We start from the raw sequence: 20337 nt of genomic DNA, 5'->3' as shown, positions 1-20337 counted from the left end.
GGCAACTGGTGTTTGTGTTTATTTCTGTGTTCTGATGTCTATTTTCTGGCCCAACTCTGCTCCCTGGTTATTTCCATCTTGTCAGGGAAGGGATTGAGATCCACATGGGCTGGGGAATGCCCACTGACATACTTTGAGTTCTGACTTTCCCTGAAGCCAGTTGGGTGAGTACTTGGGGGAGTGAGGAAAGGGAGAATTGCTAGTTCACTGGTAAAATTGCAACTTTTAAAAGTTTGTTTGTGTTTATTGTGCACTTAACTGCTGTCATGCATGCAGGCTCCATATTCCTCAAGGAGTCAGGGAAGGTGTTCCATAGGGACTGGAGGTGCAGAGGAGCCAGGAAAGGTGTTCCATAGAAACTGGAGGTGTAGGGGAGCAGAGAAGGTGTTCCATAGGGACTGGAGATGCAGAGGACACAGGGAAGGTGTTCCATAGGGACTGGAGGTGCAGAGGACACAGGGAAGGTGTTCCATAGGGACTGGAGGTGCAGAGGAACAGGAAAGGTGTTCCACAGGACCTGGAGGTGCAGAGGAGCCAGGGAAGGTGTTCCATAGGAACTGGAGGTGCAGAGGAGCCAGGGAAGGTGTTCCATAGGGACTGGAGGTGTAGGGGAGCAGGGAAGGTGTTCCATAGGGACTGGAGGTGTAGGGGAGCAGGGAAGGTGTTCCATAGGGACTGGAGGTGCAGAGCTGTCCTCTGCTCTGCCTGGCAGCGGGCAGGTGTGGTGCACTTGGGGCAAGTCAAGACATGCTCCTTTGAGTAGCTTAAAAAAATATCCCACTTGGTTGACATAAACAGTTTCTTTATGTTAGGAAATCCTGGTGCAGTATCACATAAACTCCCACGACAAAGCAGACAGGTGAAGACACCTTAGAGGTGTTCCACCCTCCGCACTAAGCCTGGCCTTGTGGAGGATGTGCCTGCTTTTCCAAGTGGGAATTAGCTGAAAAGAGTATTTGTGGAGTTGGAGAAGTTAGAATACTTCATTAAAGGGATTAACATGAAACAGTGACTGCTGTGGTTTAGGAATATAATGGGGCAATGATAGAGTTCCTGGGGTTTTTGTTTTGCTTCACAGTGTTTGGTTGCAGCACTGCCTGGCTCAGGTGCCATCACAGACAATGTGTTGCTTTGCTGGCTTTACTTATACAGCTTTGTCTCAAGGGAACAGAAGAGTGAGAATAAAATGGAAAAGTACAATGGGATTATAAGATGAGCTCTTGTTTGAGGGCATTAAGGGCAGCACTCAGGATTTTGAGCTTCTTGGTGTAATGAGGGATTTTTTGTGGTTGGGTTTTTTTCTCCCTCTTCAGAAAAGACCAATATTGAAATACTGCATAACTGGCAGATTACTGTTCTACTTTCTAGTCTGTATAACCAGAAATAACAGGCAGAAATTTGTTTCTTTTTGGTTTCAAGGATCATTTTCTTCCAATTCCTTTAGTCTTGAAAGTTCTCTAATTAAAACATTTATAGGAGCTAGTCATATCATTAAAACCATATACTTATTAAATGTCCTTTAAAAATAATTTTAAAGTCTCTGTATGCCAGAGAATTAGCAAGTGTGTTATGAAGAGTGTGTATCTGACCCAGCAGTTTTTCAAGTGAGCCATGAGTGCTGCTTCCTGATGGAATACTTCCTGTATTTGCTCTTCCAGGCTCTGTTGTTTAGATTATCTCCTCTTTCCTCTTGTCTTCATGGCAGAGAGAGGTATTGCTCCTGCAGGTAGCAATAAGAAAGCATTAACTGTCTTTAGAACACTTTATTGGGGTTTGTTTTCATTGCATTCTGGCTTTCTGTCTCTTGTTTTCCCTAATGGAGATAAACTGAAATTACAGAGGCCAAGCTGACTGTGCATTTCAGAGAATTGGAACAACACAGTATTCATCACTGTAGGGAACTGATAGCCACTACCCAGGGAAGTTTGATATTATCAGTGTAATTAATATCCTTATGCTGAAGCAAAGCTATCTTGAATTTACTTTTCAGGCAGTATTTATTTCCGGTTTTGCCTGGAGTCAATAAATCATGTAATGAAGAGTTTCAGGGTTTGAAAGGAATAATTTTCTGCTTAAATGATTCTCCTGAAGTGATGTTTATTTGTTGCTGAAGTTAATTGAATGCTGGAGGTGGATTTCTAAAGCTACAGACTGTGTGTCCTGGAATATATTCTCTCTCCTGTGTTGTGTAGCACATCTTTGAACAGCAGTTCTTTTCAGGCAGAAGAATTACCCTGTGCAGGGTCACCAGACTTCATGCATGAAGAAATTGTTTTATATAATCATCCTTCTGTCTCCACAGGTCACCCTAAAAAAACTGCTTTGCAGTTCATCTTGCAGGTTACTTTTTATCAGGATTTGCATATTGTTTGATTTTTGTGCCTTACAGGATGTGACTGTTCTTGTGGAGATAACTGCAGGTTGCCATTGCTTCACTTTGTGTTGTGTTCAAGCCTTACACAAGACTGGCTGTACATTTGGCTATTGAGAAACTGTGTTTCCAAGTTTTAAATTAAAATTGCACTGAGTCTCACATTAGACATGGTTATGTCCAGGTTTTAAACCCCTGCTCTGTTTAAAACAGAAAACTTTCTGTGCAATAAAACATGTTTGTGTATTCCATCAATTCCTTTGATATGAGTGGCCATTGTGCTGTGGGAAATTCACAGCAAACTACAGAAACAAAGTACAAGGTTACTTCAACTCAGATTTAATTCAGGCTTGTGTTTCTAAATAATAAGCTCCTTAGAGGACATGCTGCCTGCTCTGCTTAGAAGGCTAAATGTTGAAATGGTGGCATTGCACATTTCTTTTCATACATTTGGTACTAATGCTCAATGTTTTATTTCCTCAGTGCTTTGGTTATTGCTGCAGTATTTGATCGTGACGTTAACTGCAGAAGAGCTGCTTCTGTAAGTGACCACATTCCAGCTTCCATGCCTCTGTTATTTTTTGTTTTCATTTCATAATTTGCAGACTTATGTAGAACTACAGTAGAGAAGCAAAATATTGTGTTGGGAGCAAAAAAAGTACTTTTTAAAATCCTTAGAAGCGTCATGTGAATTTAGATGTTAAATTATATAATCCACAGATGCACATCTTGATTTATGGCCCCAGTTAATAGTCTGCTGTATTGTTGTCATGATGATCAAGATAAAGTATCTAAAAAGAATTATTTAGCAATTTTTAGTTACAAGATCACAGACAAAAGGGTCCTACATAATACACAGCTATTGGCTCTTTTGCAAGTCTCCAAGCTGGAGAGTTTTGTGGGGTTACACTTTCCTGATTGTGCATCAGCTGTTACTCTTTAATCATGGTAAGTTGAAAATTTAAGTAATCTCTCTCCTTCAAACATATTTTTAGTTGTTATATAAAACTCTTTCCATGGAACTGGGAATTTATAAAAGAGTGACAAATCCATTAGTCAGATATTGTTAGGCAGTGAATAGAACTGACTCCAAAGTATATTCTGTGGAAACTTTTTGTAGAAAATGTTTATGCTGAGAGTTGAGAGGAGTGTTCTTAAGAGAAAGGAAGTGATGGAGAATTACAGATTTCTATAGTTGCAGAATTTGAGAAGAAAAAATGGGCATCTTATCTATGAGAATTTAAAACTGTGTGTTGTAGATATTGAACTTGCTTTCTTAAAAAAAAAACTATGTATTGTATCTTTTAACAGATAAACCAAATTATCTTATATTAATATAAGAAACTCCACCCTATAACTGTGAACTCAAACCAGGACCAAAGAGTGTCTGCCAAAGAACCAAATGTCTCTGTTCCTGACAAGAAATGTCACTGTGAATGTGTTAAAATAAAAAAAAAAGACAGACTTTGCAATATGCACATTACCAGGTCTGTCTGACTTTTTGGACTGAAATTTGGAAAGCTGATGTGTTTATAACATCAGGAGGGTTTCTCAGGGATACCTGGATAGCATCCTTGCTTTTTGTAGCCACACCTCTGCTGATGTTGAAGCTGCTGAATGAAGCTGCAGCCTAATTGCTGGGGAAGTGAGTCAGTGCTTGAGCAACCCCAGCAGGGCTCCTGGCTCTGGAGGTGCTCAGACCTGAGCAAGCCAAGGTGCTGCAGGTTGCTGAGTAGTGTAGAACTCTGCCCATGCTGTACAGCTAATGAGTGTCAGCAATGCTGCTTCCCCCAGACTTCAACTCCTACATCTTAGAAACTGTAGAATCTGCTATTCTTGGCTAATTTAAGTCCCTTTGTTCAAATCAGTTCCTTAGAGGAATTTGTTTTCCTGAGAGTGGCACATAGGTGGTGAAAAGTGAATTATTTGTGTGATCCCTAGGACTTGTCCTCAGAATCAGGGTTTCTATAGACACCAAGGAGAAATCTTTATAGCACAATTGCTGTTACAAGTGTGCTGCTTACCTTTGGTGGCTTGATTTAATGGTCCTGTGTGATCATCAGTGTGTTTCTACACTTAAACTGGTTGTTTGACCATGAGCTGAGAGCTTAGTGCAGCCTCAATATCTGTATTTCTAATTACAAAACCCAGCACATTTCTCCTCACTTTCCTCTTCGGCTGTAGCCCAGGTTCCTGCACTGTCTGCAATCAGCTACCTCCAGTTTCATTATTTTTTTCATTAGTATTTTCTAATTTGGAGCTGGTCAAAATTTGGAATAGCTGTTTGATAGACATTTATGAAATTACTAAAGCCTTTTCTCTTATTTTAGAAAGGCAAATAAATATTTTGTGTTTACCAGCCATTATTAAAATTTTTAAGAAAAATACCTGGGAGTGCTAAATATTTCCAATCATTACTACAGTTAAACACATATTTAAATAAACAACAGGTTTTACTAGATTTTCCATCTCTTACAATATGCAATATATTATAATGCAGAGCACAAATAAAATAAAATGGTGAATAGAGACATTTTGAACCCTGAGGTTAGAGAGAATAGAACAAGACTCTGCTTTTGAAGCTCCACAAGCATTCTGGGCTGGCTTGTGCAATTCTTTCATGAATAATCAGTATAAGGAATAATCAGATGAATAAGTGATGTTGAATTGGATTCTATTCAGCTCTGACATCTCAAAGAGAGGCTTTTTTCCCCCTCTTGTTTGGCTGACAGTGTTGAAAGTACCTAGTTTTAAATTAAATATTTTTGGAGAATGTTGTAGTATTTTTTTTTCAGTTTTTATGGGAAAGAAGAGTGTTCAAGTTACCAACCTAGTTGGTCACCTTGGTTCTGATCTCATGGAATCTTCAAATTAGTATCTTTAATCCAGTTTTTCCACCTCCAGAAGGGGATTGTATAAAAACTGAAAAATTACTCTCACAAAGCACTTGGTGTATTTGGCATCTCTTAGGAATTTGGTATCTTTTAGGAATTTCAGGGCTTTACAGATTTTGTGTCATTAAGGCACTTGTTTGAGCAAACCATTTTAAAATGGCATTGTAGTGCAGTGGTTAAACTCTAAAATCCCTTGGATATGATAATGTTATTCTCACTGAAATGTGCCTGTGCTGAGTAAAAAAGGGTCTCAGTAGCATAAAATATAGAATTATCTAAGTGGAAAAGACCTTTAAGATCATCAAGTCCAACTGTTAACCCAGCACTGCCCAGACTGTCACTAACCCTGTTAGGCTGGGATTCTGGATACCCCAGAGCTACCAGAAAATACACTCTGCACCCCAAACATACCTTGTTTTATGGAGTGGGCTAAAAGATGAGCACCTAATTGCCTTCCTTCCACCAAGGGGGAGCTCAGAGCTGCACAAATAACTGGCTACAGGTTAATGAGATCTGATTGATCTCCACAGCATCAAACCCAGCCTATGCCTGCAGTAATACATTGAGGGGAGCATAAAACAGGACAGAGAGCTGGAAGTAGAGAGAAATGAGTTCTACAGAGTGACAGGCACTGCTGTCCTGGCTTGGGAGCGAGGAGAGGAGGAGGAAAGGCTCGAGGAGAGGAGGGGGAAAGGCCTGTGTGAGCAGCTAGGCTGCAGCATCCAGCAAGGAGCAGCCCCGGGCACCACTGCAGTCCCCGGGGCACCGCTGCAGCCCCAGCTCCTGCTCCATCCCCGGGGCACTGCTGCAGCCCTGGGGCACTGCTGCATCCTCAGGGCACCACTGCATCCCCCAGCTCCTGCTCCATCCCCCGGGCATCGCTGCAGCCCCTGGGCACCGTTGCAGCCCCAGCTCCTGCTCCATCCCGGGATGTGCTGCCCGGGGACACTGCTGGCACTGCTGGCAGTGAGGGGCTCCCAGGCTGTGCTCTGTGCCCTGCAGTGCCAGCAGCAGCTGGAGCTGCCCGGGCAGGTCTGCAGGGGCTGCAGGAGCAGCCTGAGCAGGCAGCAGCGCCCCAGGAATGCTCCGGGAGGCTCCGGCTCCATCCCGGCTGGCACAGCCCTGGCTCCACCTGCACAGAGTGATCCCCACGGAGCCAGCTGAACCTGTTGTTGTCACAGGTGGATTACCACAGGCTGCTGGACTTGTGGAGGAAATACAGAAGCTCTGGCTGTCTAAATTCTTGTGGTATTTCAGTAAACAGTAAGGACTCCCTCCTGTCCAGTTAACAAGTGTTGTCTGTCACTGGAAAGCTGTGTGTGCAGAGACAGTGGCAGTTCCATGGAGGAGTGTCCAGATAATGAGGACCTCCCCTCCCTTAAAATTTACAGCAGCTTCTATTAGTCCTTAGGATTTTATGGTCTTTAAAGAGATAAAAAAATGGGCTTTTTTGTGAGAGAGAGAAAATTCAGGTAGGGAATTAAGTAGGTTGTATGCCACACAAGTAGACAGATTATGGTTGTTTTCATTGCATTTTTTGCAAGATTTTGAGTTTATCTAGTGCAAAATACAAGAGATAGACATGAATTTTGTCAGTGTTTCAGTGTGCTTTCAGACACACGTCCTGCAGATGGTTATTGCAGTCTCAGTGGCTTTTGCCCAGAGTTTTCATTGCCAAAGAACTAAACTTTACCCACTCTTAGCAAAGAGTGTTTCATGTTGAAGTCAGACAAGAGTGAGTTGCCTCAGTTACTGTTGTCTACAGGCACTGACTTTCCATCCAGGGCCAAGCCTCATGTCCCTGCTCCCAAGCACTTGTGTGGGTGTGACCAGTTTAATAAATTGCATTCTCAAACTGCTGCTGGGCAACACAGGGCTCCAGGAACAGCACAACGTGGAGATGCAGAAACAGAAAAGCCCTGTGGGCTTGTTCTACTGACAAAGTTTACTTTATTTAAAACAGAAAAGCCATGGGTCATTTATATTGTTGTGTGTTTTGAATTCATCATCTGGTGTTTATCAAAAAGCAAACCTGACTCGTTTTGGTGTGTTTGTTCTCTGTTCCTCAGGCTGCCTTCCAGGAGAATGTTGGGAGACAGGTATGGTGACTTCCCTGCATCTTCATTCATTTGTGCCTTGGAGGTTGCTGTAAGCATGGAGTGCCTAAAATCAAAATTAGACACCGTGGCTTTGGAAAAATTGAGTGAAAGAATGTCACAAAATAATTGTTTTCATTATGAGCAGCAGGTTCTTGTGGAATATTTTTCTGAGGTGTGAGTTTTATTTTAGTATTCCAGTTTGAGAAGAAAATTATCTTACAGGTAATTTTCAGTCCTTCAGAAAAGCAAACCCAGCATTTCAGCTAGTCATTGTACACCCTGCAAGCTACAGTGCTTTGAAAGCAGGAAAAGTGCAGGGTTTTGGTTTTGTTTTTTGTTTAATGGATTTTCTAGCTTTCAATAGAAGCAGAGCAACTGAAGTTGGCTGTGCAATCATTGCTGTAGTTGGTGGTTCCACAGTAAACAAGACTCAAGAGTATTCAACTCAATTTTTGGGCCTGTGTCTTGTAGCAACTAGATATTTTGAGAAATCTGGACATTTTGGAGGTACCCAAATCCTTTGGTTCCCACGTAACTTAGCAACATTTGTGTAGTAAAAATCCTCAAAACAACTTTTGTTTTCAAACTTGGATGAGAAGCAAATAGGGTAAAACCTTGGATTTACTTGACTATCTCACCAGAAATTAATACAGCTGAATGTACAACTAAGAGAAACTGTGGGGAGGAATGGTTCAGTGTATTCCTGTGAACAGAGCAGGGCATGTGAGCATGGTTAAGGCAATTTTGTTATCAATAAGGGATCTTTGTTAAAATGCTGTTACTTGACAGGATTTCTGAAGATCTCTGTTCTGAGCCAGAATATTATTCCTTTAGACCTCTGGCTGTTAAACCATCTGCTTATGTTCAGTGTGTATTTCTAGACAGAAGTGAGTTAATAGCAGGGAAAGGGTGCAAGGAGACTAGGAAGAAGAGAATAGAGATTTTTGGTGACCTGACCCAGCTGGGTCTGTGATAAACAGAAGCCAGGGTGACTCTTCCTGTGTCTGCAGTTCCTGCCCTGGAGAGGCTGGGCATCACACAGCAGCCCAGCCTGGTTGCACTGTGTGAGGTGCTGAACAAAGTAAATAACACCTCAGCCTGCCTTAGCTCCAGGGGAGAGAGGGCTCCTGGGTGCTGCAGGTTTAGAAGTGCTTCCATGTAGCAAAAGCTTCTTTATTTCTTAATCAGAGGAGTACAGTCCATGTTAGCTTACAGCCAGATAGGTTCCTTACAGACTCTGCTTTGACCCACAACTCACATGTGTCATCACATGATGATGATTTCAGCCTCTGTGTTGGCACACCAGCACTGGAACAGTGAGTTTTCATGGCATGGAGGAACTGTCAGGCTCCAGTTGGTTCCTGCAGAAGGTCAGAAGTTTTACTTGCTGAACCATTCCTTGGTGCCTTGGAAAATAGTTACTTAATGAGTAGATCCACTGTCTGGAGTGTGTTGAAAGAGACACCCTTTCTCTGAATTGGAAGGAGCTAAAACATATTCTCCACCTGAGGTCATGATGCTGATACTAAATAGGTGGAGAAAATGGTAGCCCTTGTTTGTTCCCTGGTTCCTGCCTCTTTCAGCTTTGTCATTCCACATGTCCCAGATGCAGAGCTTGCTGATGGCCACAGAAACCATTGTAAAAATGCCACTTACACTGTGTATAAATGGAAACTTTGGAAAATCTGAGGAATTTTTTGGAGCATAGATCAATAGAAATGCTCGTACTTCTAATAATACCAACTTGTACTTTGGAGAAGTTTGAAGTGTTCTGAGAGAACAGAAGCTGTTGGCTGTCTCTGTAAAGCCTGACTCTCCCACTGGCTGTGACCTCTGTGTTCCTGAAGTCAGGAATGATGCTGGCTCACTGACAGCCTTGGTGGCACCGTGCCCTTTGTGAGATGCATCAAACTGGCACACTCACAGCTGGGGAACAGACAGCAAGGTTCAGCTGGCAGCTAGAATTCAAATTGTTTGGCTGAGATTTCCCTTATGTAGTGTGCATCTTTATACATTCCATTGTGTGTCTTGCTCTTTGGCCTTACATCATGCTGAGGTGTTTCTCATGTACTTCTTTGCCCCTAATCGGGGTTTCATGAGGCTTTTGGACAGAGCTTTCATTTTACCTTTGAGTCACCAAGACTTGCAGGCTTGGATAAGCCATAAATACCCTGTCTCTCCTTGGTCCAGGCAGATTTCAGGCCTTGTTTTTTGGGAGCACTGGAATTCTGCTTCCCAGAGCAAGACCTTGGCAGCAGCTGGCAGCTCCCACTGCTTCCAGGGTAAACTGCTTCAGTGATTCAGGCTCAGATGGAGAGATACTTCCCACTGGTTTTGCATGGCTGGATCCTGATGTGGAAGGGATGAGTGAGCTGTAAACAAACCTGCATCACATCCCAAACCTGTACTTCAGGGAGCCTTGTTGTTTTAATACCCTCTGAGTGTCCCTTTTGGAGTTGCTGGAGCCAGTGTCAGCTGGCTCTTCTCCATTTGTTCTTCATCGTGGTTCATGGGTGCTGTGCTGCCTCTGCTGATGCTCTGGTAAACCAGCCAGAGCCAATAAAATTCTGAATATCTGAATTGTATTGCTTGCATACAGAAATGCAGATTTCTAAGTGGAAATCTCATACTTAGAATCTATCTTCTAGAAACATGCTGGTTTGAGGAGTGATGGCAGCAGTGGGATCCTTCAGTAGGATTCAATGTTTCAGGCTTTGCTGGGAACCCGAGTTTATTTTAAAAACAAACCAACCCCATTTTTCAGTTCATTAATGAGTCATAAAATACAAATGTAAGTGTTCTACACGTGATGCACCTCTTGGTGCCTAAATCTCTAATTTTATACTTCATTAAACTCACCTTGTGCCTTCACATAAACTGGAAACATGTTTATGTTTATCTGAATCCTTCTAGAGGAATCATCTTTTGGGTATATACATAGTCATGCATTAACCAAATATATATTTTGGTATGGCTGGGAGGTGAGAAAGAAGTTGTTGCATAGGTTACTGCCTGCTGCCATTTGCTTGGGCTGTTTATCATTGACTCACAAGCAGAGTGAGGTATTTTGGTGTTTATATATTCAATATCCTTTATGTCTCTAGTACAAGTGATTTTACTATAAATTAAATTGTATTTTTTCAGTGCTTGGGAGAGTAGCAGGAGATTTGTTTTCAATCATGTTGCCTATTTGGAATGTATTATACATTTTAAAATAATATTTTGTTTGTAGGGCACTTTCCCCCATGGCATTGACATTCTCACTGCAGCTGATTATTTTGCTGTTGGTAACAGAGTTAACTGTTACTTGACTATAAGGTAAGTTTCCAATCATTAGTTTTCCCAAATATGAGGGACCTCTTGTACCTGATGAAATATTTGTCTGATTGCCTAACCTTACTGAACATTATTTAATACTGATAGTTTTAAGTAAATCAAAATGGTTTTTATTTTGCACCAAACTGATTATCATGTGTGTGACAGTGAAAATGTGGTTGTGATTTCCTTGTCTATGAGGAGGAAGCAGCCAAGAGGTGTCACAAAAGTGTCCAAGCTGCTCAGGGCTGGACAAGATGAGGAGGTTTGGAGAATTTTAATCAAAGGAGAGGCTGTTGTGATGGCAGATAGACTCTGACATGGGTGGAAAAATCAAATCATACCCATTTTATAAAAGCAGTTTGCCCAAGTTGTTGAATTTGTGGTCTGTGCATAGACCTTTAACTCGAGTGCTTGTGTTAGCTCAGGGGAAAGCTGGCCACAGTGTGCAGTAATGTTTGAAAAACCAAACTGATCTCTGCAGTACAGTCTGCAAAGGTGGGAAATAGCCAAACTGGGGTGGTGTGGTTATAAACCAGGGGAATAGAGTCAGCTCTGGAGACACAGAGCTGCTGAAATCAGGGGAGTTGGGAGCCAAACTGGCTGGCCAGAAGGAACAGAATATTGCATTTCCTGGTGAGGAAATGATGATGAGCAAGGGCTGGTTCTGGCTGGAGCTGTCTCAGACAGTCTGGCCTGCAGTCCAGCCTGTGTCCAGAGGCAGGGTGGGGAGAGCAGCACAGCAGCACCCACGGAGGTGACTCAGCCCTGCTGGAGACAGGGCAGGAAATTGCCCCGTGGGGCTGCTCAGGAGGCAGCAGGTCAGAAAGGTTTGAGCAGATGTCCTTGGGGAACAGAAACAGCACCCAGGTACATGATGGTTCATGCTCCACTGCCAGCTTTGTCACTGCCACTGAGAGGATTTGAAGATAATTTGTACTGGAACACTCTGTCTTCAACTCAATTATTTTTTAATTGATCTATCCCCTCTGTATTGTCCCTTTTGTGCAGAATCATTTCAGTCTGTTCATGCCTTCACCTTTTACCGAGTGTCAGCCCTGCTGGGGTCCCCACCCTCCTCCCACTGCCTTCCCCAGAGCTCCCACCCACAGGGGATGGGGAAATGCAGGAGCTTGGTGTTCCATGCTGCTCCAGGTCCACGTGGATGGCAGCCATGTGATTTCTGGAACTCTGGGGTTTTGTACTTAGAGAAAATTGAAAACATTCCAAAGTGACAAAGCTGATTTTATTTGCTCTCTTCTGCAATTCTGGCTTGGAGACTGATTAGTTTCTTCTGTCTTTTCAAGAGCTGAATTGGTAATTTAACTTTTTTTTTTACTTCTTTCTCTGTGATTTCCAGAGTTTTTATATGAGTGCTACTTACCTAAGTGACAATATTCTTGCTGTTGATTTCTTTCTTTTAATTGTTCAGCAGGAGGAATGAATTTGTAAATCTTTTTATAAATAGCCTTATGTACTTAGAAGCTTGAATCTCTGAAACCATGCTCAGTGCCATTAATCAAACTATTTTTTGGTAAAATATTTGCCATCTCATTCATTCTATTACTTTCAAAAAGATGGCACTGCTCTTTAAGGAGGCTGTCATTATTCAGGTCAATACTTAAGTTACTTGGCTATTTCCTTATTTTTCCCTGAGTAACCTGAAAGGAAAAAGCACCCAGGTATGTATCTGGCTACTCAGAAAACATGTACCATGATAATGTTGAGCAATAAAAGCTAAAAAAAAAAGATGTCAATTTCTACAGCTGAATTTGGTTCATAAATGATGATAATGTTCTGGTGAAGGGGCAGTATCATGTGTATTTACAAATATTTTTGTGTGTATAAATAGTTGTTTACAGCCTTTCAAATTAAATGTTTTAATACAGGTTTTTCACACTGGGTGCCCTTTTTGCTGATGGTATTTGGAGGATTCAGCTCAAATATCAAAATATGTTTCTGAGAATTGAAGTTGGAGGAAATCTGTTTTATCTGAACTGGCAGGAAAGAGATTATGTGATTCCAGGAGTTCTGAGCTTGGTACAAGCAGAGTTAAGGAAAAAGCTTCCTAACCTGAGTGGGGTACAAAAATCTAACCAGCACCATCATCAGGAAGTACAGGCTTGTAGGGAAAACTTCTTGCATTAAATTCTCAGTAGGGCACATAAGATGAGGACTAAAGATAGTTATGAACTAAAATTAAAAGTGGGATTTAGCTCACCTGTGAACCAAGAGATTGATTTTTAGGTGAGCAAGGAAGTTAATTAAAGTGGTTGGCAGGAATGGTGGGTGCTAACACTGGGACTCAAAAAAGCAGCTTCAGAGAAGAGAGGAGAGCTCAAACATGGCCGGGGAAATGTGTCTGCTATTGTGTGTTCCTGCACAACAGGGAAAGGACATAGAGACAGGATTTTTATCCTTCCTCTGCTGGCATCAACAACAATTTGAACCAACTGTCAAATCCTTCTCTAGGGCTCAGTAGAGAGTGCTTCTATGTCCAGTGTTGGTTCAAGTAACTGAGGTCTGTGGATTTAAGGATTCCCTCTCTGATGAGTTCCAGAGCTATCAGGATGGGAACATGTGGCAATATTTGGTTTTTCTCTTTGTTTGCTTCTGATTGCACACAGTTGTATTAATGGAACACCATCATAGCTGCAAAGTTAATCACCCAAAAGATATGAAAAGGTGAAATTAAGGTAATCCATGAGTCCCTTTGTGCCCTTCTGACACAAACACATGCTGCTGATTGTTGGGCTTCCCAAGGTGATTTAACACTCATCAGATGCACTGCAGAAACATTTCACTTCACTTGTGTTGACCTTGGCTTTCCATAGTTGATGCTTCTGAAGATTGGAAGTGTGGCTGTGAGTTAGGTAATGCAGGCTCCTTAGGTAATTAGTGCTGCTGTTCCCTCCATCTCACACCTGAACTCTGCAGCTTTCACTGCTTTTGTCAATTAACTTTCTGTATATGTTTGATTTTTATAAAGCACAAATTGAAAACCCCTTTTCCGTTTTGGGCCATTATATTTCTGAAGATTTAACACATTTCTGTAACTTATTTTTCCTCTGTCTTGTAGTTGATATCAATGATGTGTTTCTTCAATCTGAAATAGTTATTCAAGTTAATATACATGTCTGGATTATCTGGAATGTAACAATGGGATTGAATGTCAAACTTGTTGTATGTCAAGCAGGTTTTAGAAACAATTTGACAGTTTTACAGAAGTGATTTTAAGTTTTTTCAAGAATTCAGAATATTTCCCATCCTGTCATTCAGCTGCATCTCATTAAATAGAAGGCACATTTAAGTAATTTTTTGGTTGGCTTAATACCAGAGAATTTAAAGCTTTGGAACAGGCTGTGGTAAAATGCACACAGATATTGGTTCTGTACTCTCTGTGTCTGGACTATATTTCTAACCTAGATCTGTGTTTTTTTCTTTTTCAGTGTGTACATTGCTGGCTTTCCTGAGTATACACAGCCGATGATTGATCATTTAGTTAACATGAAGATTAACCACTGGGATAGGTAAGTTCATAAAATCTAGTTATTAATATCCAGGAGTTGACTGTTCTGCACTTTTGTAGATGATTTTTGTGAATTTTACTCACACCTGGGTTTGCAATAGCATTTGATTGAAGGAAACTGAGCAAGTAGTAGGTGATATCATCTGTACCTCCCAAGAAGATTGTCACTTCAACAGGTTTATGAATTTTGTCTTTTGGCCATGGCCTCAATCTGTTAATAGATTAATAAAACCCTTTTATATGGTGTATAGTGTATGTGAGGGGTAAACACTGTCACCATGCAATTATCCTAATTAAAGCAGATTTCATGCATAGAGATGGTGCTTACTCACATTCAGTGTTCAGGAAGATTGAAATGTGTACCTATCACACAAGTGAGATTCTATCAGTTCTGATCATAGTTTGCATCATGAGAAATAATCACAGTTTACTGCTCTGTCCCTGCCAGTGCACAGAAGGAGCCCTCAGGTTCCACCTGCCCCACTGGTGTTTTTCCTTCTCTCCTTGTGCTCATTTCACTGAAAGCTGGCTGCAGGCTGGCTGCATGGGAGCCAGCTCTGGCTGATGGACAGAGAGTGCTGTAATTTTGAATATTTGCTTGGGTTTTGGTTAGAGGCAGGAGTCCGTTCCTTGCATGATTTTTTTTAAACACATTGCTAACCCTCAGAACTGCTTTTCTACCTCTGCAGTGTTATTCGAGAACTTGCAACCAAAGCTCTGCATAACATCACTCCCCAGGCCCCTGAGTACATGGCAAACATGGGTAGGTACCAGCTGAGCTCTGCTCAGCCAGGCTCAGCTTAGGCAGGACAAACCTACAAAGATCTACTGAATTTACTTCATAAAAGTTAAGATTTCCCCTTGCCACTTAATACTGCTAGTTACCCTGATGGCTTTACCCATTCTCAGGTTTGATGTAAAAATTATAAATTACTGTCAGGTTGGTTTTTATTTGGGGTGTGGGCCTTAGATACCTGGCTGCATTGGACTCTGCTGGTTCTGAGGTGAATAAATGGGTGCAGTTGTGTGGGAACAACTCCAGCAGCTCCCCCTCAAACTCCCAGCTCTTGCTGAGGTTTCTTGGATGTTGTAAAGAGTGGGGGATCTGTTTTGTCTTGTCCAGCCTGACATCTGCAGAAGAATTCCTTTCTGACTGTGTGGAATTACATGTTTCTTTGCATGAGCCCAGGGTCCTTTGCTGAGCCCAGTGCAGATGCTGAGGCTGTGCTGGCAGGTTTTTCATGTGGCTGAAGGCAGAGCCCAGCCCCTGAGAGCCTGCAGTGGCAGACCTTGCCTGGGCTCCTGTCCTGCTCCAGGTCCAGTGCATTTAACATGGAAATCAAATTCCATGGCAGTGCAAGCCCCACTCCCCTCACTGCTCAGCCAGCTCAGTGCCCAGTAGTACTGTTATTTTATTTGCTCCAGCTGGGGAGGTGGTTGGGAGTATCAAATAGCTCAGTGTGGTTTGTCAGAATTTACTTCATTAAAACTTGTTTTCCACAAAGCCTCCATAATTGACTTTACAGCAATGCTTTTCCAGTGTTATTTCTAGGCAGGCAGAATTACATTTAGAATTGTGATCTGTCGCTCTGCTTTGTTTAAAAAAAATAACGATTTAATCTCTTTCAGTTTTGCCAAGACTTCTGCCTTTATCAGTGGGCTCAGATCTGCACACACGCCATGGGGCAATCCTTGCCTGTGCTGAGATCACCCATGCTCTGTGTAAACTGGCACAAGAGAATAATAGGTATTAATGCAAGATTATCTAGACTGTAAATTTTCCTTTCATGTCTGGTCTATTAAAAGCTTCCTGAGTATAATTATGGAAATCTTCATCTCACTGAACTGCATTTCCATTGACTTTTTATTTGTTTTTATGAGTGATACTCAGCTTTCACGTTTTATTCAGTGATTTAAGACTTCAGTCTTAAATTCATACTCAGTAAAAAATATAATTTGCAACCTTACTTGGAGAATTGAGGGTGATCAGTTAAATGCAGATTAATCCTCTTTCCCAGTAAGTGTGCTGTCTCCTGGGTAGGGATAGTCTTTTGTCTTCAAGGCTGGAGAAGAACCTCCCCAAGCATTTAATGACTGATTTAATACTAATGAATTCTGGTCCAGGTATATATAAAATTATATCTATATATTTACATACACGTTTGCCAGCAGTGTCCATCAGAAGAATTTGTGTTCAAGAAAAACAGTTCATTTTTAGTAGTAGGAAGTATTTGAAATAGATGGAAAAATCACAGAAGTGTTGGAGTCTAAAAATACTGAGCTGGGAAGGGTTATCAGTGTATTGGCAATTACAATGTTATTAGGAAGTGACAATGATTTTTTTATTAGCCTTTTGGAATAGTTTTCTGTATGATAAGGAAAGAATTTCTGTTGTTGTGTTTGCTGAACTATTTAAAAATAAATATTGCATATTTCTGTGGAGCACAATTTGAAAAATCAAATGATTGGTTTTCTGTTTGAAAGTACAATGTGTTTATGGAAGAAAATGATTTACAGCATGATGAGGAAACTGTATTAAAAATGTTGTATACTTCTACAGATCTGTAACGTACTATTTCACTGAAAAGTCATTGGAGGGACTCAAGCAAATTCACCAAGAGGTTTGTAGCCATCATAAATCTATTTTTAACCTGGACTGCTGCATGATTTTTAATAAAGATTTGCAATTAAGGCAGCTGTTCTCCACCTTCCTCAACCCTGTGCCAAGAGTGAACCTTGTCACACAAAGTGGTTTGGACAGCCCCAGACTCTGTGCGAGCTGGGTGTCCTGGACCCCATGTCTTACACAGTGGCACTGGGGGCTCTTCTGCCTCTTGCTGAACCCCCAGCTCTGATGCTGGAAGTTCCAATTCAGAGGGTTGCTTTGGTTCCTTTACCCCCTGTCTTTGCTCCCCCTTCATCCTCCTGACTGGCCTTGGGATAATTGTGCTCAAGGGACATCTGGTGATTCCTTGTCCCTGCATCCATAATTTCCTGTTTGTACACCTCAAAAGTCGTATTGTGCATTTTAGTTGATGCATTGTATCTCTGCTTATGCTGAATGAAGCCTTGCCCTGCTCAGAGCACTTCCAAATACTTCTGTGGAGATAATTTCACTTAATTTGTCCCTTTGATTTTCAGTCATCCCATGTTGTTGGGTTGTTCATCCCAGCCTGGAGCAGACAGTCCAGCATTCAGGCTGGTTCCTGCAGGATCTGTAGGACCTTCAGTGCCAGCTCTGCTGTCACACTTCACCCCTCACCCACCAAAGCCCATTTCATTCTGGGCACAGCTTAGAGCTGCTGCCACAGGTTGAAAAAGCACCTTTAACTTTCTCATCTTGAAATGCCTGAAAGCTTGGTCAGCACATCTCTGCACTTACAGTGGCCTTACATTGTTATGATGTAGTTGCATAAACTCTCAATTTTAAATAAGCTGGGTTTTTTGGCTTTTACTGCATAGAAATGTGATAGTCTTTGATATTTTACAATGGCTTACTGTAGCATTAAGAATGAAGTAAGATTTTTCAGCCACATTTAAGCCTTTAAGTTTTTTTCTGTTCAGTCTGTAGTTTCCAAAGTTATTTTCAGTGATCAGACAATGCAGTCTAGCATTACTCTAAAAGGACCAATGGTGGAAAGAAAATTGTTTTAAAAAGCCAGACTGGCTTCCACAATATTTGCAGGAGCAGCTTGGGTTTGGAATTCAGGAAATTAGTGCTTTATGAAGGTGTTAAATTGTTCTGTTTTGAAAACAAAGTTCAAATGGATATGGAGAAGTTGTTTTGAAGAGGTTTTCCCTTTGAATTTTATTTTTAAAATTAACTAACGTTTTGCACAGCTCACAGTATGTGGCATTGCATGTAAGGGGGAAAAATGAAAACACTTGGATCAAACAAACTCAATTAATATTAATATTTGTTGCTTTTTTTTCTCCCCCCCAGCTTTGCAGTCGTCAGTTGTACAGGTAAGAAAAAAGATGCAAAACCATCATTTATCATCTTGGAAAATGTTAGTTAAAAGGAATGAAACCAGGATCTGGAAGGGGGTTGGGGATTGTACAGTTAGGGACACCCACCCCAGTCCCTCAGGTGCTTTGTCTGCAGAGGTTTCAAAACGGGCTGCAGAACTGACCTTGAACTAAGGAACCCCAAATTCATTCATTCATTCATTCCTTCCTTCCTTTCCTTCCTTTCCTTCCTTTCCTTCCTTTCCTTCCTTTCCTTCCTTCCTTTCCTTCCTTCCTTTCCTCCCTCCCTCCTTCCCTTCCTGACAGGAGCATTGCAAAAGGTTCAGGGCAATTTTTCAACTCTTGCGACAAAGAAAATGTAAATGAGTTTTCACTAAGCTGTTTTTCATTTCCTATTTGTCGAAGCTTCCAGGAAATTATGGGATATTGCTTAAGGAGCTGTTAAGTACATGTGAATTAAAACTGGTGTGTGACTTCAGAGTTTGCTTCTAAATTTAAGGAAATCAAATCCTAATGACTTGTATTCCCTAATAACTGTATATGCAAGTCACGGTTTTTCCTCCTTTAACTGACAACAGTTTTTGGTCATTTTTAGTTCAGTTCTTCACATGTGCCTTCCCTGAAAAGCAGTAAACCTGAACTAGTTTTTAAATGTAATTCTTAATTACAGGTTAAAGAATTTTTATGCAAGTTTTTATAATCATGAAACTTTCTGAAAAAATGATAAAATTTACTTCTTGAGGAGTCATCCAAAGAAATGTGACACTTCCAGCCCCGAGTGAGCTTGGGCTGGCAGATGGGCTTAGTGCTGATACTGTATATTCATGTCTTTGTGGGTGGCTCTCTTGGCTTCCAGAAATTCTTTAATGTCAGGGTGGAGCTTGGGTGTAATTTGTTTTTGTCATAATGTGCACTTCTTGCACTTAATGGTATTTATAAGATGCCTACAGAAATGTTTTTGTTCTAGATAAGAGTTCTAATTCAATGCCAAGCAAGATTGATTCACTGCTGTTTGCTCTCATACTTAGCTGAAACACAGATGTCTGCCCTAATCCATATTGTAAAATATCAGTGTGCATAAAATATTTTAAAATGGGACAAGAAAAATAAACTAGGTTATAAAAACAAACCAACAATTTGAGTGTTGCTGGGCAAGCATTTAGTGAAACAAGCCAAACTCGTTTCATGATGAGTAATTATTGCACATAATATTCCAAAGATTTCCATTTGAGAAATTGCTACCGGGAATTTTCAGTGTTAACAACATCTTGGAGGAATGTTGAAAACCTGTGTCTTTTATTTGAGTTTCAAGTTTTTAAACTGTATTAACAAAGAACATCTGGCCACATGTCTCAACTGTTTATCAAATCTTTTGCTTTCACTTCTGGCCACTGAACAACCTTGTCAGGGACTGAAGGGATTTTAATGCTTTGGTCAAGCTGTCCTAGGGAATTTTTTGCCTTCTGAGAAAAGGAAAAGGAAGTAACGTGTAGAAATGCTGAATTTTGTTTTTCTTTTAAATATTTTTTTATAAAGTTGCAATTTAGGCATTTTAAGCTGGAAAATGGGCTGTGAGTTTGATTGTCTGATTCTGCTGAATCCGTAAGGACCTCAAGTCAAACAGGAGAAACCAAAGGGCTGTAATGGAGACATCCATAGAGCTGCTCTACCATCTTATTTTGTTTAGCAGTTCTTGCACCATCTTTAACCTGATTTTGAAAAACAGCCATAAATTCTCCTTTACACAGTCCTGTTTTGAGTTATACTGCAGTCAGTCTCACTTTTGAATATACTTGAAGCATTCACATTTTTTCCTGCTAGTTACAGAAAATCCCATCTACTGTATTACTAATTTTTCTTAAATACAAGTATTTTTTTGTCCTGCAGAAGTCCTTTCTGGGTTTACCATAGTACAAAGGAGCCTGCAAGTCCAGGCACATCAGTGTGTACTTCCTGCCATTAGCCTTGATCCTGACACATCTGATGCACTGGTTTGTCTGGAGGAGCTGGTTGGTTTGAGCATTTGCATGTGCACTTCCAGCTGTGGGTTGTGCAGGAGTTTCTGGGTTTCTGTGTGGGGGTTACACCAAGGCATATGCAAACCATGCCCTGTAGAGCATCTGCCTCCTGTGCCTGTTCAGGGCTGTCCAGGTTATAAAG

General features: G+C 41.2%; 1 protein-coding gene across 1 annotated transcript in view; it reads left to right on the top strand.

Annotated features, from left to right (window-relative positions):
- Positions 1-20337, top strand: part of TBCD (tubulin folding cofactor D) — a 114506-nt gene that overhangs the window by 54001 nt on the left and 40168 nt on the right. Inside the window, exons 15-22 of the mRNA XM_033076432.2 lie at positions 2855-2912; positions 7335-7364; positions 10597-10682; positions 14129-14209; positions 14898-14971; positions 15838-15955; positions 16769-16829; positions 18152-18174. Coding sequence (XP_032932323.1) covers positions 2855-2912; positions 7335-7364; positions 10597-10682; positions 14129-14209; positions 14898-14971; positions 15838-15955; positions 16769-16829; positions 18152-18174 — 531 coding nt within the window. The remainder of the gene's footprint in view (positions 1-2854; positions 2913-7334; positions 7365-10596; positions 10683-14128; positions 14210-14897; positions 14972-15837; positions 15956-16768; positions 16830-18151; positions 18175-20337) is intronic.

This window comes from Catharus ustulatus, chromosome 20, assembly GCF_009819885.2.
Source record: "Catharus ustulatus isolate bCatUst1 chromosome 20, bCatUst1.pri.v2, whole genome shotgun sequence".
In the NCBI taxonomy this organism is placed as follows: Eukaryota; Metazoa; Chordata; class Aves; order Passeriformes; family Turdidae; genus Catharus; species Catharus ustulatus.
The sequence above is the reverse complement of the archived record's forward strand: the minus strand, read 5'-3'. Positions and strand labels throughout refer to the sequence as shown.